At 44.9% G+C, this 13,781-nt stretch overlaps 1 protein-coding gene across 4 annotated transcripts in view; it reads right to left on the reverse strand.

Moving 5' to 3' along the window:
• LOC140457988 (SLIT-ROBO Rho GTPase-activating protein 1-like) overlaps positions 1–13,781 on the reverse strand; it is a 289,838-nt gene that overhangs the window by 29,717 nt on the left and 246,340 nt on the right. For all 4 annotated transcript variants that reach the window (XM_072551898.1, XM_072551900.1, XM_072551897.1 and 1 more), the window contains exon 16: positions 1,925–2,030. In XM_072551898.1, coding sequence (XP_072407999.1) covers positions 1,925–2,030 — 106 coding nt within the window. The remainder of the gene's footprint in view (positions 1–1,924; positions 2,031–13,781) is intronic.

Genomic DNA, 13,781 nt, shown 5'->3' on the forward strand with positions numbered 1-13,781 from the left:
TATTAAGCAAATGGAATTTCCTTCAGTTTTTTCTGACTATATATTAAGGGGTGGAGAAAGGGTAGCTTCCTTCAAATGCTCTAAAGATTTCCTGCTCAATTCCTGTTGTTCCAATCAAGGAGCAGAATAGACCAAATGTCTCTTATATTACAGATCGTTCTGCTATAATGCTCGTTGCGTTAATGCAAATTCGCTATGACACAATTGACGAATTGGGGACGCTGTTTCTATAGCGTGAACTTTTAAAGCACGTGTTGGTTATAACACAATTCCAGCTGTATGAGTTTAAATGGCACCGCAATTACACTATTTTCTTATAACACAGGACTACCCAAAAACAGAACTACTGTATTATAGCAGAACTTACTGTATAAGGAGACGGATAATATTTATAACATGAAAACAGGCCATTCAGCCCAACAATCTCTGCTGGGGTTTGTGCTCCATGTGAGATTCTACTCATCCTTCACCAAAATCCATTAACACATCAATGAATCCCTACAGTGTAGATGGAAACCATTCAGCACATCCAGTCCACACCAACTCTGCAAAGAGCACCCCACCCAGACCCAGCCCATTCCCATAACCCTGCATTTCCCATGGTCTATCCACCTAGCCTGCACATCTTTAGACTGTGGGAAGAAACACACGCAGACATTAGGAGAAGGGCAACTGCCCATGAGGAGGACAAAGGCTGGAATCGAACCAGGGTCCCTGCTGCTGTGAGGCAGCAGTGCTAGCCATGGAGCCACTGTGCCGCCCATCCTTCTGCACGTGTTTGTCACATTGCTTCATTAAGGTCTCACTAGTATTCACCTCAATAACCCTCATGAGAGTGAGTCACACATTATAAACACTGCCCTAGACTAATACAGCATGGAGTTGGCCCATTTGGCTCAATGTGCCTTTGGTATCCGATTAGCACTCTCTTCTCTTACAGTATAAATGTTGGGTTTCCCCTTTACACTGGCATTCTTGCAAATGGTCCTGATGAGTACAAGATGAACAGTCTTGACAAAATATATCTTTTTTTCTCCCCAGTAATAGTTACATGGGACCAAATGACCATTTACTTGCTGGCAAAGAGAAAAGGAGTAGCCGGAACGGAAATGAAGTCAACGCAGGACGCATCATGTTATCAACTAGTTCAATGCAATTCACTTACAGACAAAACAAAACATGACAGGGTTCCCAAACCAGAACCTTGGGAACAGGGGATCTCGATAAACCATTTATTTTACCCTGACCTCTTGTTTCACTTGTTTTTAGTTATCACAAAATCCGAAGGGGGTTCACCCTTCAAATAGTCACTTTAGAAGATCGCACGAAGGAGGAGTGGGAGGAGGCCATTTGGCCCTTCATATCTGCTCTACCATTCAATAAGGTCATAGCTGATTGGATTGTGGGCTTGATTTCACTTTTCCGTCAACTGCACCTCCACCTTCCACACACACCCCATAATCCCACATCTGCCAAAAATCAATCAAACTCAGCTTTGAATATGTTAAATGACACAACCCCCACAGCATTCTGTGGAAGACTATTCCAAAAATTAATGACCTCCTAAGGGAACAAATTCCTCATCCTGACACTAAAAACCATCAAGAGACATACAGGGAGAGAGCAAGAGTATGGTCTTGAGTTAGAGGATCAGCCATGATCACGTTGAATAGCAGAGCAGACTTGATGGGCTGAATGGCTTACTCTTGCTCCTTTTTTGCCCCCAGTGATGAAACTGCAGTGACAACAGACTGAACTGCACAATGTTCCCTCAAGAGAAACCTCCCTGATCCCAGGATTTCTCCATCTTACTCACCAGTTGCCAAATTGGGCCATTTACTTGGAAAATGATCCTTTCAGTAGCTTCATCATAAACACAAGGGTCTCTTCTGAATATGTAGGATATGACAGGGGCAATACTCACTGGTTTAAAAAGGCAAAAAGGTATCTCATCACGATGATCACAGAGCGGGGAAGGGTGAGGAGAATCTTGCGAAGATGAAGAGCTCTCTCATACAGATTCTCTACTCCTGGAATGGCAAAACATGGGAATACAGTCACTTTGAATAAATACCATGCTCAGGCAAGGCTGACAAACATAGCATTGTTCTATCATTTGAACAAATGTCAACATAAAGACTGGCATTAATACAGTTCACAATCTCGAGAATCGCAATTCACTTTGCAGTACCAATTTCATATAAATATAGAAACCACACAACAAACTCTCAGACAATGATGTTAACCTGATCGATAACCTGTTGAGAGACTCAAACTAACAGGATACACCAGATGAAAGGTTCAGATCCCTGGGTACTGGGACCAGTCCAAGCAGGACGGGTTGCATCTGGGAAAGACTGGTACCAATGTTGTTGGAGGTGGATGTTGGTGTCTGCAAGGGCTTTTGGGGAAGGTCTAAACTAGAATGGCAAGGGCTGAGAAACTGAGCAGGGAGCCTAGGCGGGAGAAACAAGGATAGAAAGAAACAACGACAAGAAACAAAAGTGGAAGGCAGAAAAATCCAGGGTGATAAACCAACGGGACCAAATGAAGGTTTAAACAAAGAAAGACAAAGCTTTTGTCATCATGCACAGAGCATCTGCAGTAAGTTAGATTAATGAGCCAAGCAAGTAGATATAAACAGTTATGTTTCAGTTGTGATTAAAGTGACATGGCTGTAGGGTGACCAAGGATGGAAACTGCACATCCAGTGGCATTCATTAGTTATAAAGATCAGACAAAAAGGGTAAAGGAGGTGGGGCAACATTTTTAGTAAAGGACATTCAACACGATAGTAAGGAATGATATTGGCTCAGAAAATTAACATGTGGTGTCTGTACGGCCAGGGATAAGAAACACCGAGGGGCGGAAAATGTTGTTGGGAGTGGAGAGTACTCCACCATACAGCAAAAAGGGGAAAACATTACTGGGATGTCTGTGGGCCCTCAAACTGTAATTCAGATGAAAGGGAAGCCACTATTATCTACTCAATTTCGCAAACCAAATATGGAAATTTTCAGGGGAATGTTGACCACACCGGAAAATCTGAGCTCTCAATCATAGCGTTTACTTTAAATTCACTCATAGGATTTGGGCACCACCAGCGTGGGGAACATTTACTATCCATCCTTAACCGCACTTGAGAAGATGGTGAGGAGCTGCCCTAGTCTGAATACCAGAGTGAGTGGCTGGGCCAGTTCAGAGCACAATCAACTACATGACTGTCCGCTTGGAGTCTCGTGTAGACCAGACTGTGTAAGGATGGTTGATTTCCTTCCTGCAAAGACACTTGCAAACCAGATGGGTTTCGAAACTTTGGTCATGACTGATCCTACCCATTTTTTAGATTAGATTAGATTACTTACAGTGTGGAAACAGGCCCTTCGGCCCAACAAGTCCACACCGCCCCGCCGAAGCGTAACCCACCCATACCCCTACATCTACATCTACCCCTTTCCTAACACTACGGGCAATTTAGCATGGCCAATTCACCTGCATGTTTGTAGATTAGTTGTATAATGGACACAGGTTTCAGATTATGAACACAGAACCATGGCCAACTACTATTTCCACATAATATCACACATTGCTTAATAGAGATTTATAGAGTGTGGTGTTAGACTTAGAATATACATGTGCTCAGTTTGTTAAGCTTAGTCTGCTTGTTTTGCATGGAGCTGTGATCTTTAAATAGATTTGAACAAATTGGCAAGTTTTAAATTAACTTTTTACATGAATTTATTTCTTCATATCGAACAAAGATAGCCTCTCTACTTGTCTGGTTTCAATGAGGTTTCTCTCGTATACTTTTATTCCTGTGTATATTTGAGAAAATCAAGGATATTCACTTACGTGAATAATAAATATTTATTTAAGTTTCTGCCTGTTTTCCCTTCCGACTGTGTTTGTTTGGATCTGGGGTGTAAATGGCATTCGTACAAAGCTGAATGCCATCAGCTCAATAAATGAAAAGACAATTTTAGCATGGAGGACACAAGTGCTATAGTCCTTGCCTGACTACGTTGTCCACGTGTGGTGCTTGTTTATATTTATATTTCCCTTGTTTTAAAATCTTGATTTATTTAAGGGGAAATATTTTCTTCGGTGGTATCTCAGATTAGTTTTGATTGCTTCAGTGGGTTGGAGTGCAAGTTTCCAGATGCTTTGCTCTCCCCTTCGTTAGTTTTGGGTCTTAGTCTCTCCTGGGAGATTCACAGCAGTGGGAGGGAGTAGCTGGAGGTAAATCTCAGGCATCATACGTTTTGGTGGGGGGGGGGGGGGGGGGGGGGGGGGGGGAAGTCAGGCTTGATGGGCCAAATGGCCCCCCCCTTGTCTTTTGTACATTTTTATGGTGACCACACGTCAAGTACTTGGGAGAATTCGGAAAGCTACAGATACCATTGACACCTCTCACTATTTCTATGAGTGTGTTTGGACCCGAACCCAAGAAAACCTTCCCACAAATCAAACAAAACGCAAACTGTGTTGATGTCCAGGGGCAGAATCACCCCCGTGGGTTTCTGAACTCTGCCATCAGGCTGAAATGGTGGCCCAAATCCCACAACGAGAGCAAGAAAAATACAAGTCACTGGCTGTGATTTCCCCTGGAGGCCAGTCAATTAAGGACAGCGGGTGGTCCCACAAAGTGGGCACGCTCAATCAGAAACCTTCCAATCGGAAAGGAAGCAGAAACTAGGAGCAGCTGGTCATTTTGTTCATTGAGCCAACTAAGTTATCCAATACAATCATGGCTGGTCGTCTGTCCCACTCTCTCTCCCTCTCCATTCACCCTGAAGCTTTCGCTGTCTAGAAAATCTTTTTAAAAATATATATTCAGCAGCTTGGCCTCCCACAGCCTTTTGTGGTGGAGAATTTCACAGTTTCACTCCCCTCTTGAGTGAAAAAAAAATCTCATCATCTCAGTATGAAAAGGGTTCCTGCATATTCTCAGATTGTGGTGTCGTACAGCAGGTTCTGATGGGAGGTGCGTGAGAGAAGAGGCTGCTTCTAAATGAAAGAACCTGCTCTTCAATATTTTATCATTAAAGCAAACTTTAAAAGACAGTGGTTTTGCACAGCTAGGTCTCTGGGAGAGGGGAGGCTGTGGCTTACAGGGAGAGTCTCCAGAACCTGCCTGGAGCGCTGGGCCGCCAAGACTGCCACCTGCAGGCTGCCTCCAGGAAGTGCAAGTGGAACCCACTGGCTGTGGGGACCAGGAGCTCAACTGGAATATCCCAGTTGGGCCTCAGGTAGACCTGGAATCTTGGTTACTTGCCACCCGCAGAAAGGTAGCCCTGTCACACCCTGCCAATCCTACCCCTGCAAAAACCTTCCAAGGAACTGTCATGCCGGCTGGTGGGGTGATTTGTTGCCCGTGAGATGTGCGAATTTGCGAGAGCAGGAAGAACTCTATAAAAGTGACACCCAGAAACAGAAGGCAAATTGGGGGCTGTTTGGAGTGAAGGCTCCATGGTGCTTGTGCTACCATGTTGTATCATCTTTCTTGCTGCTCTTTCACACAACAGAGCCCCCCCCCCCCCCCTCACACCAGCACCCATTACATCTTGACCTATAATGTTGCATTGGAGTCCTGGGGAGGTTGGCCCCTCTGTTGCTTTACAGAAAGCTGGGGGGAGCCCTCACCAGGTTCCTTTCCTCATCTGTCTGCCCATTTTCGTGGAAATGATCAACCATAGCCTCACTTCCCCCCCCACCACCTCTGTACTCCAACCTCCACTAAGCCTACAAGAGCCCACTGTCTGCCCACAGCCCTTCTCCCTGCCCACTCTAAAGAAATCTCTGATCCTGAAATTCTGCCCTCCTGCTCATTCCTGATTATCACCACTCTGCCATTTGCTCCAGCTGCCAAGATCTCAAGCCCTGGAATTGTCTCCCTTCCTCAGAGTTGCTTCTCAAAATTGATGTCCTTGACGCAGGTTTTGGTCAACTGCCTTTCACACAAGCAGTAGTCAGACAAGAGAGAAGGCTGAGGCTGGTACAGAAGTTAAAGAGAGCAGGTTGAATAGACAAGGCAGACAGGAACACAGCAGAGAATGAGGGAAGAACGATGGATTAGAATGCATTTATTTCGATGCAAGAAGCCTGACAGGTTAGGCAGATGAATTCTGGGAACATGGGAATGGGATATCATAGCTATTAGACAGACATGGCTGAGGGAGGGGCAGGACTGGCAGCTCAATGTTCTGGGGTACAGATACTATAGGAAGGTTGAAAGGGGAAGCAAGAGCCGGGGGGGGGGGGGGGGGGGGGGGGGGAGCGTGGGGTGGCATTTTTTTTGATTAGTAAAACATCAAGGCAGTACTTAGAGAAGCTATTCATGGGAGATCATCAAAGGGGTGATCACTTTGATGGGATTGTTCTGTAACTCCTCCTCCTCCCCCTCCCCCCCCCCACACCAATAGTCAATATGAATTTGAGGAGAAAATATGAAGGGAGATAGCTGTAATATTAATAGGGCTGCAATGGTAGGGAATTCTAACTTTCTAAACATAGACTGGGACTGTCATAGTATAAGGGCTTGGATGGAAAGGAATTTGCTAAGTGTGTTCAGGAAAACTTTCTCATCTTGTGCAGAAGGCCAGGCCAGCAAAGGGGCAAAACCCAACCTCCTCTTGGGAAATAAGGTAGGGCAAGTGACTGAGGTGTTAGCGGGGGAGCATTTTGGGACTAGAGACCATAATTCTATTAGTTTTAAAATAGTTACGAAAAACGATAGGCTTGGTCCACAAGGTGAGGATCTAAATTGGGCCAAGACCAATTTTGATGATATTAAACAGGAGTGTGCAGTAGTTGATTGGGGTAGACTCATTACAGGTAAAGGCATGTCTGGCAAGTGGAAGGCTTTCAAAACTGAGATAATTAAAGTTCAGGACCAGCATGCTCCTGTTCGTTAGAAGGGCAAGGCTGGCAGGAACACTAGATGATTAGAGATATTGAGGAAGTAGAGATATCTGGTCAGGAAAAAGGAAGCATATGTCACATATTGACAGTTGGGATCAAGCAAATCTGTTGAGCAGTATAGGTGGTGTATGAATACATTTAAGAGGGAAACCAGGAGGACAAAAAATGGGGACATGAGATAGCTTTGGAAGATAGGGTAAAGAAGAGTCCAGAGATTCAACAAGTATATTACAGCAAAAGAATAACTAGAGAGATCAATGAGGCCATCTATGTGTGGAGCCACAGGACAGGTCTTTATCGAATATTTTATGTCAGTGTTTACTGTGGAGAAAGATATGGAAGCTTGGGAACTCAGGGAAATATGTAGTGATGTCTTGGAAAGAGTCCACATTACAGAAGTGGAGATGCTGGAGGTCTTAAAATGCATAAAGGTAGATAAATCCTGAGGACCTGGTGAGATGCGTCCCAGGACATTGTGGGAAGCTAGGGAAGAAATTGCAAGGCCCTTTGCTGAGATACTTGTGTATCATCGACAGACAGGAGTGAGTTGCCAGAAGACTGGAGAGTGGCTAATATTGTGCCATGATTTAAGAAAGGCTGGAAGAAAAAGTCAAGGAACTATAGATCCATGAGCCTGATGTCAGTGGTGAGTAGGTTGTTGCATTGGATTCTGAGGGACTAAATTTACATGTATTTGGAAAGGTAAGGACTGATTATGGATAGTCAGCATGGCTTTGTGCCAGGAATCTATTTCATCAGGAATCTATTCCTGATGAAGGGCTTTTGCCCAAAACGTCGATTTTCCTGCTCCTCGGATGCTGCCTGAACTGCTGTGCTTTTCCAGCACCACTCTAATCTAGACTTAGGGTGTAGGTGCATGGTTACTTGAAAGTGGCATCACAGGTAGACAGGATGTTGAAGAAGGTGTTTGGCATGCTTGCCTTCATTGGTCAGAGCACTGAGTACAAGATATTGGTAAGGACACATTTGGAGTACTGTGTACAATTCTGGTCGCCCCACAATGGGAATCATGTGATTAAACTGGAAAGGGTGCAAAGAAGATTTACAAAGATGTTACTGAGACTGGAAGGTTTGAGTTATAAGGAGAGGCTGGATAGGCTGGGACCTTCTTCCACCGAACATTGGAGGTGGAGGCTGACCTTACAGATGTTTATAAAATTACGAGGGGCATAGATTAGGTGATTAGCCAAGGTCTTTTCCCTTGGGTAGCGGAGTCCAAAACTAGAGGGCATTGGCTTTAAGCTGAGAAGGGAAAGATAAAAAAAGGACCTAAGGGGGAACTTTATCACTCAGAGTGGTGATGCGCATATGGAACGAGCTGCCAGAGGAAGTGGCAGAGGCAAATCCAATTACAATATTTAAAAGACATTTGGACAGTACATGGATAGGAAAGGTTTAAGAGGGATTTGGGTTAAATGCAAGCAAATGGGACTAGTTTAGTTTGGGAAACTGGTCAGCATGGATGAGTTGGACTGAAGGGTCTATTTCCATGTTTTATTACTTGAAGTCCTTTAAGTATCTCAGTGTCAATCTTTGTCTCATAACTACATTTGTGGAGCTCTCTGTGTTCTACTTTGATATATCAGAAAGACAGTCTACAAATGCAAGTCAGTGTTCATGACTCATTGAGGAAACCTGCCCTGAGATGAAGTTGAACTTTCCAAAGCTACTAGACAATCACTCCATGGGGATGGTTCCAATGGAGCACAGGATATTCCACGGATATTTCCGTCGAATGACAGAAATGTATTTCATTTATACAGAAACAAAGTGGAAAAGGTTAATTGAGTAAGTACAGTACGATCTCAAAACCAACATTTGCTATAAATTCCTGCAATGGACCTCCTGTGTCTGACTGCATTGAAAAGATCCATTCTTGGAAATTAGCCTCAAGTATTTCTGTATCCCACTGCTTGTCACATGACATAAAGGATCAAATTACCAGCCATATGTTCATCACACTTGACATCTGGCTCACGTTCTGCTTTACCACAGTAAGTAGTAAATGGTAGGCACCCATCTGAATTAGGCTATTCATCGATGCCTTGTACCTCTGCCAGCTTGCTCCCACAGTTTTGCGCAGGCCCTAGTAAACAAGGTGATGATTGTAATCCTCCACCTGGGAGCCTAATGCTTCAGGCATAAAGGATAGGATTTGAGAAACGGACAATGGCCCCCCAGGCACAGTCCCGGTCATTGTCACTTTGCCATCAGAAGCTGTGCCTCCAACTGCCAAAAGATCCCAAACTCTGGACTTTCCTCCCTTTCTTTCACATAGCTACCTCTCTCAATTAACCTCCTTGACTTGGCCATTGGTCACCTATTCTCCTATGCTTTCATATATCTCTTTGACTGATACCTACAACTGTGAAGGGCCCTGTCATTTACTACATTAAAAGACACCATTCACATGGATGGTTCCAATGGTGGAGATGGTTAGATAGGGGGTGGTGGGTGATGGTGGGGGTTGGATAGGGGGTAGTGGGTGATGGTGGGGGTTGGATAGGGGGCAGTGGGTGATGGTGGGGGTTGGATAGGGGGCAGTGGGTGATGGTGGGGGTTGGATAGGGGGTAGTGGGTGATGGTGGGGGTTGGATAGGGGGTAGTGGGTGATGGTGGGGTTTGGATAGGGGGTAGTGGGTGATGATGGGGGTTGGATAGGGGGTAGTGGGTGATGGGGGTTGGATAGGGGGTAGTGGGTGATAGTGGGGACTGGATGGGGGGTAGTGGGTGATGGTGGGGGTTGGATAGGGGGTAGTGGGTGATAGTGGGGACTGGATGGGGAGTAGTGGGTGATAGTGGGGACTGGATAGGGGGTAGTGGGTGATAGTGGGGGTTGGATAGGGGCAGTGGGTGACGGTGAAGGCTGGATAGAGGGCTGTGGGTATTGGTGGGGGCTGGAGATGGGGCAGTGGGTGACAGTGGGTATTGGATGGGGGCAGTGGGTGATGGTGGTGGCTGAATAAAGGGCAGTGGGTGATTGTGGGCGTTGGATATGGGGTGGTGGGTGTTGGATGTGAGGTGGTGGGTGACAATGGGTGTGGGATATGGGGCAGTGGGTGATGGTGGGTGTTGGATATGGGGCAGTGGGTGACGGTGGGGGTTGGATGGGGGCGGTGGGGTTTGGATAGGGGGCGGTGGGCGACGGTGGGTGTTGGTTAAGGGGCGGTAGGTGACGGTGGATGACGGTGGGGGTTGGATAGAGGGCGGTGGATGACAGTGGTGATTGGTGGTGAATGCCTCGATCCCTGAAAGAGAATATTTAGAACAATCCTGTCCTGTCCTGTCACAGTAAAGTGCAGCAGGCAGCTATGTTCCTGCAACTTGGGATCTTTGACCCCTTGGGGCTAGGTAAACACACCCTCTGGAGCTGACAACCAGTTGGACTATGGCAGTGCAACCAGTTCAGCCAATCCTGGCAATACGACTGGCTCACAATGCCACCGGTCCTTGGAGCTGGTCTACAGAAGAGGTCTGATCGGTTCAGAGGTCCAGGTAAGCCAGGGAGGCTTTGATTGTGAACCCTAGCAGATGTAGGCCATTCAGCCCATCAAGTTATATATAGACTCACGCATGTAATGCTTTAAAGCTGTGAATTGTACTGCAAACAGTGAGTAAACCTCATTTCATTCAACAACAGTTTGCCAAGTGCTGCTCATCTCCAGGTATTTCAGAAAAGATGTTGTGTTGAAATATTTCTTCAGCTACATTCAGAGGACCAAGCCCCATGTCTGCTGGGGTTTCCTCCAGGTGCTCCAGTTTCCTTCCATGGTCCAAAGCCATGCAGGTTAGGTGGAGGGGCCGTGCTAAATTGCCCATGGTGTTCCCAGACGTGCAGTCTAAGTTGGTTCGCCATGCGAAATAGAGGCTGGGGCTGGTTCTGAGTGGGATGCTCTTCAGAGCATTGGTGCAGATCCAATGGACCTCTTTCTGTACTGTAGGGATTCTAGGATTCTGTTACTTATCCTACATCAAGGGCTAGTTTAGTGGGTAACCAAATGTGTTCCATAAGTCAGACTTGCTCGAGATATCCCAGCAGCAGGAATATCACGTCATGACTCACTATAAAGAGATGCAGCTAAGCCCTGCAAAAGTGTGGAATAGATTACTGCTCTCAGAATCTCACTGTTTACTGATAATCAGACATTTGTGGGCTCAACTGCTCAGTTTGAGCATCGCAGCTTATCGTGTAAAATATGAATAAGTCCAGATCCATTAGATAATACAATCCAACTCTTTCATGGGATGTGGAATTACTAGCAAAATTGGCATATGTTGTCCATCCCAAAGTGATGAAGTGTCAACCATATTGATGTATGGACTGGGCCACATCAGATAAAGAGGTCAGATTTCCTCCATTGGCTTCTATGACAGTGGATGAGAGATGCATCGTTCACCAATGCTGGGGTTAGCTTTCAGTTCCAGATTTATTAACGGAGCTCAAATTCCACCAACTGTTGTGATGGGATTTGAAGCTGGGTCACAGACCATTCCTGTGGATTTCTGGATTACTAGCCCAGTCTCACTACACCACACCACTGCCTCCCCCTTCATCAACTGCTTAATTTTGCATTTCCATCACGTACGATTGTAAAATCCATGTGGGGGAAAGGAATCCTCAAGGCATTGCTTATGCAGTTTGCAAGTCGAGGGGCCAGAGTGTTTAGCTTCTTGTAGGAAGTAAATTTTACACGATATTCTAATTCTCAAAGACTGAACTTTCCTGTCTCTTCAACAACTTTACAATAATTGAAACTACAGGCCATCCATTTCAAACATAAAGCAACAGATGAAATACAGACCCTTGAACTTGATCCACTATTCAATATGATCAAGGCCTTATCTTTCACCTGATCTCCATTTTCTAGTATTTGACTCATCCGCAACCCTCTGGTATAGAGAATTCCAAATTCTAAAAATTCCCAACAATTCTGAGCAAAAAAACATCACATCAGTCTCATCTCAGTCCTAAACAAATTAGGAATCTTTGATCCTGGATTCCCCTTGTCCAGGGAAGCAATATCTACCTCATCAAGCCTCATACAGCTGTGCTGAGGAATGATATTCCAGGAAATACATCCAGGGAAGTTATTTGGGTGGAACTGAGAAATAAGAAAGGGATGATCACCTTATTAGGATTGTATTATAGACCCCCCAATAGTCAAAGGGAAATTGAGAAATAAACTTGTAAGGAGATCTCAGCTATCTGTAAGAATAATAGGGTAGTTATGGGAGGGGATTTTAACTTTCCAAACATCGACTGGGACTGCCATAGTGTTAAAGGTTTAGATGGAGAGAAATTTCTTAAGTGTGTACAAGATAATTTTCTGATTCAGTATGTGGATGTACCTACTAGAGAAGGTGCAAAACTTGACCTACTCTTGGGAAATAAGGCAGGGCAGGTGACTGAGGTGTCAGTGGGGGAGCACTTTGGGGCCAGTGACTATAATTCTATTTGATTTAAAATAGTGATGGAAAAGGATAGACCAGATCTAAAAGTTGAAGTTCTAAATTGGAGAAAGGCCAATTTTGATGGTATTAGGCAAGAACTTTTGAAAGCTGATTGGAGGCAGATGTTCGCAGATGAAGGGATGGCTGGAAAATGGGAAGCTTTCAGAAATGAGATAACAAGAATCCAGAGAAAATATATTCAAGTCAGGGTGAAAGGGAAGGCTGGTAGGTATAGGGAATGCTGAATGATTAAAGAAATTGAGGTATTGGTTAAGAAAAAGAAGGAAGCATATGTCAGGTATAGACAGGATAGATCGAGTGAATCCTTAGAAGAGTATAAAGGAAATAGGAGTATACTTAAGAGGGAAATCAGGAGGGCAAAACAGGGACATGAGATAGCTTTGGCAAATAGAATTAAGGAGAATCCAAAGGGATTTTACAAATATATTAAGGACAAAAGGGTAACTAGGGAGAGAATAGGGCCCCTCAAAGATCAGCAAGGCGGCCTTTGTGTGGAGCCACAGAAAATGGGGGAGATACTAAATGTATATTTTGCATCAGTATTTACTGTGGAAAAGGATATGGAAGATATAGACTGTAGGGAAATAGATGGTGACATCTTGCAAAATGTCCAGATTACAGAGGAGGAAGTGCTGGATGTCTTGAAATGGGTAAAGGTGGATAAATCCCCAGGACCTGATCAGGTGTATCCGAGAACTCTGTGGGAAGCTAGAGAAGTGATTGCTGGGCCTCTTGCTGAGATATTTGGATCATCGATAGTCATAGGTGAGATGCCGGAAGACTGGAGGTTGGCAAACGTGGTGCCACTGTTTAAGAAGGGTGGTAAAGACAAGCCAGGGAACTATAGACCGGTGAGCCTGACCTCAGTGGTGGGCAAGTTGTTGGAGTAAATCGTGAGGGACAGGATGTACATGTATTTGGAAAGGCAAGGACAGATTAGGGATAGTCAACATGGCTTTGTGTTTGGGAAAGCCATGTCTCACAAACTTGATTAAGTTTTTTGAAGAAGTAACAAAGAGGACTGATGAGGGCAGAGCAGTAGATGTGATATATATGGACTTCAGTAAGGCATTCAACAAGGTTCCCCATGGGAGACTGATTAGCAAGGTTAGATCTCATTGAATACAGGGAGAACTAGCCATTTGGATACAGAACTGGCTCAAAGGTAGAAGACAGAGGGTGGTGGTGGAGGCTTGTTTTTCAGACTTGAGGTTTGTGACCAGTGGAGTGCCACAAGGATCGGTGCTGGGTCCTCTACTTTTTGTCATTTACATAAATGATTTGGATGCGAGTATAAGAGGTACAGTGAGTAAGTTTGCAGATGACACCAAAATTAGAGGTGTAGTGGACAGCGAAGAGGGTTACCT

Source organism: Chiloscyllium punctatum, chromosome 32 (genome assembly GCF_047496795.1).
Source record: "Chiloscyllium punctatum isolate Juve2018m chromosome 32, sChiPun1.3, whole genome shotgun sequence".
NCBI lineage: Eukaryota > Metazoa > Chordata > Chondrichthyes > Orectolobiformes > Hemiscylliidae > Chiloscyllium > Chiloscyllium punctatum.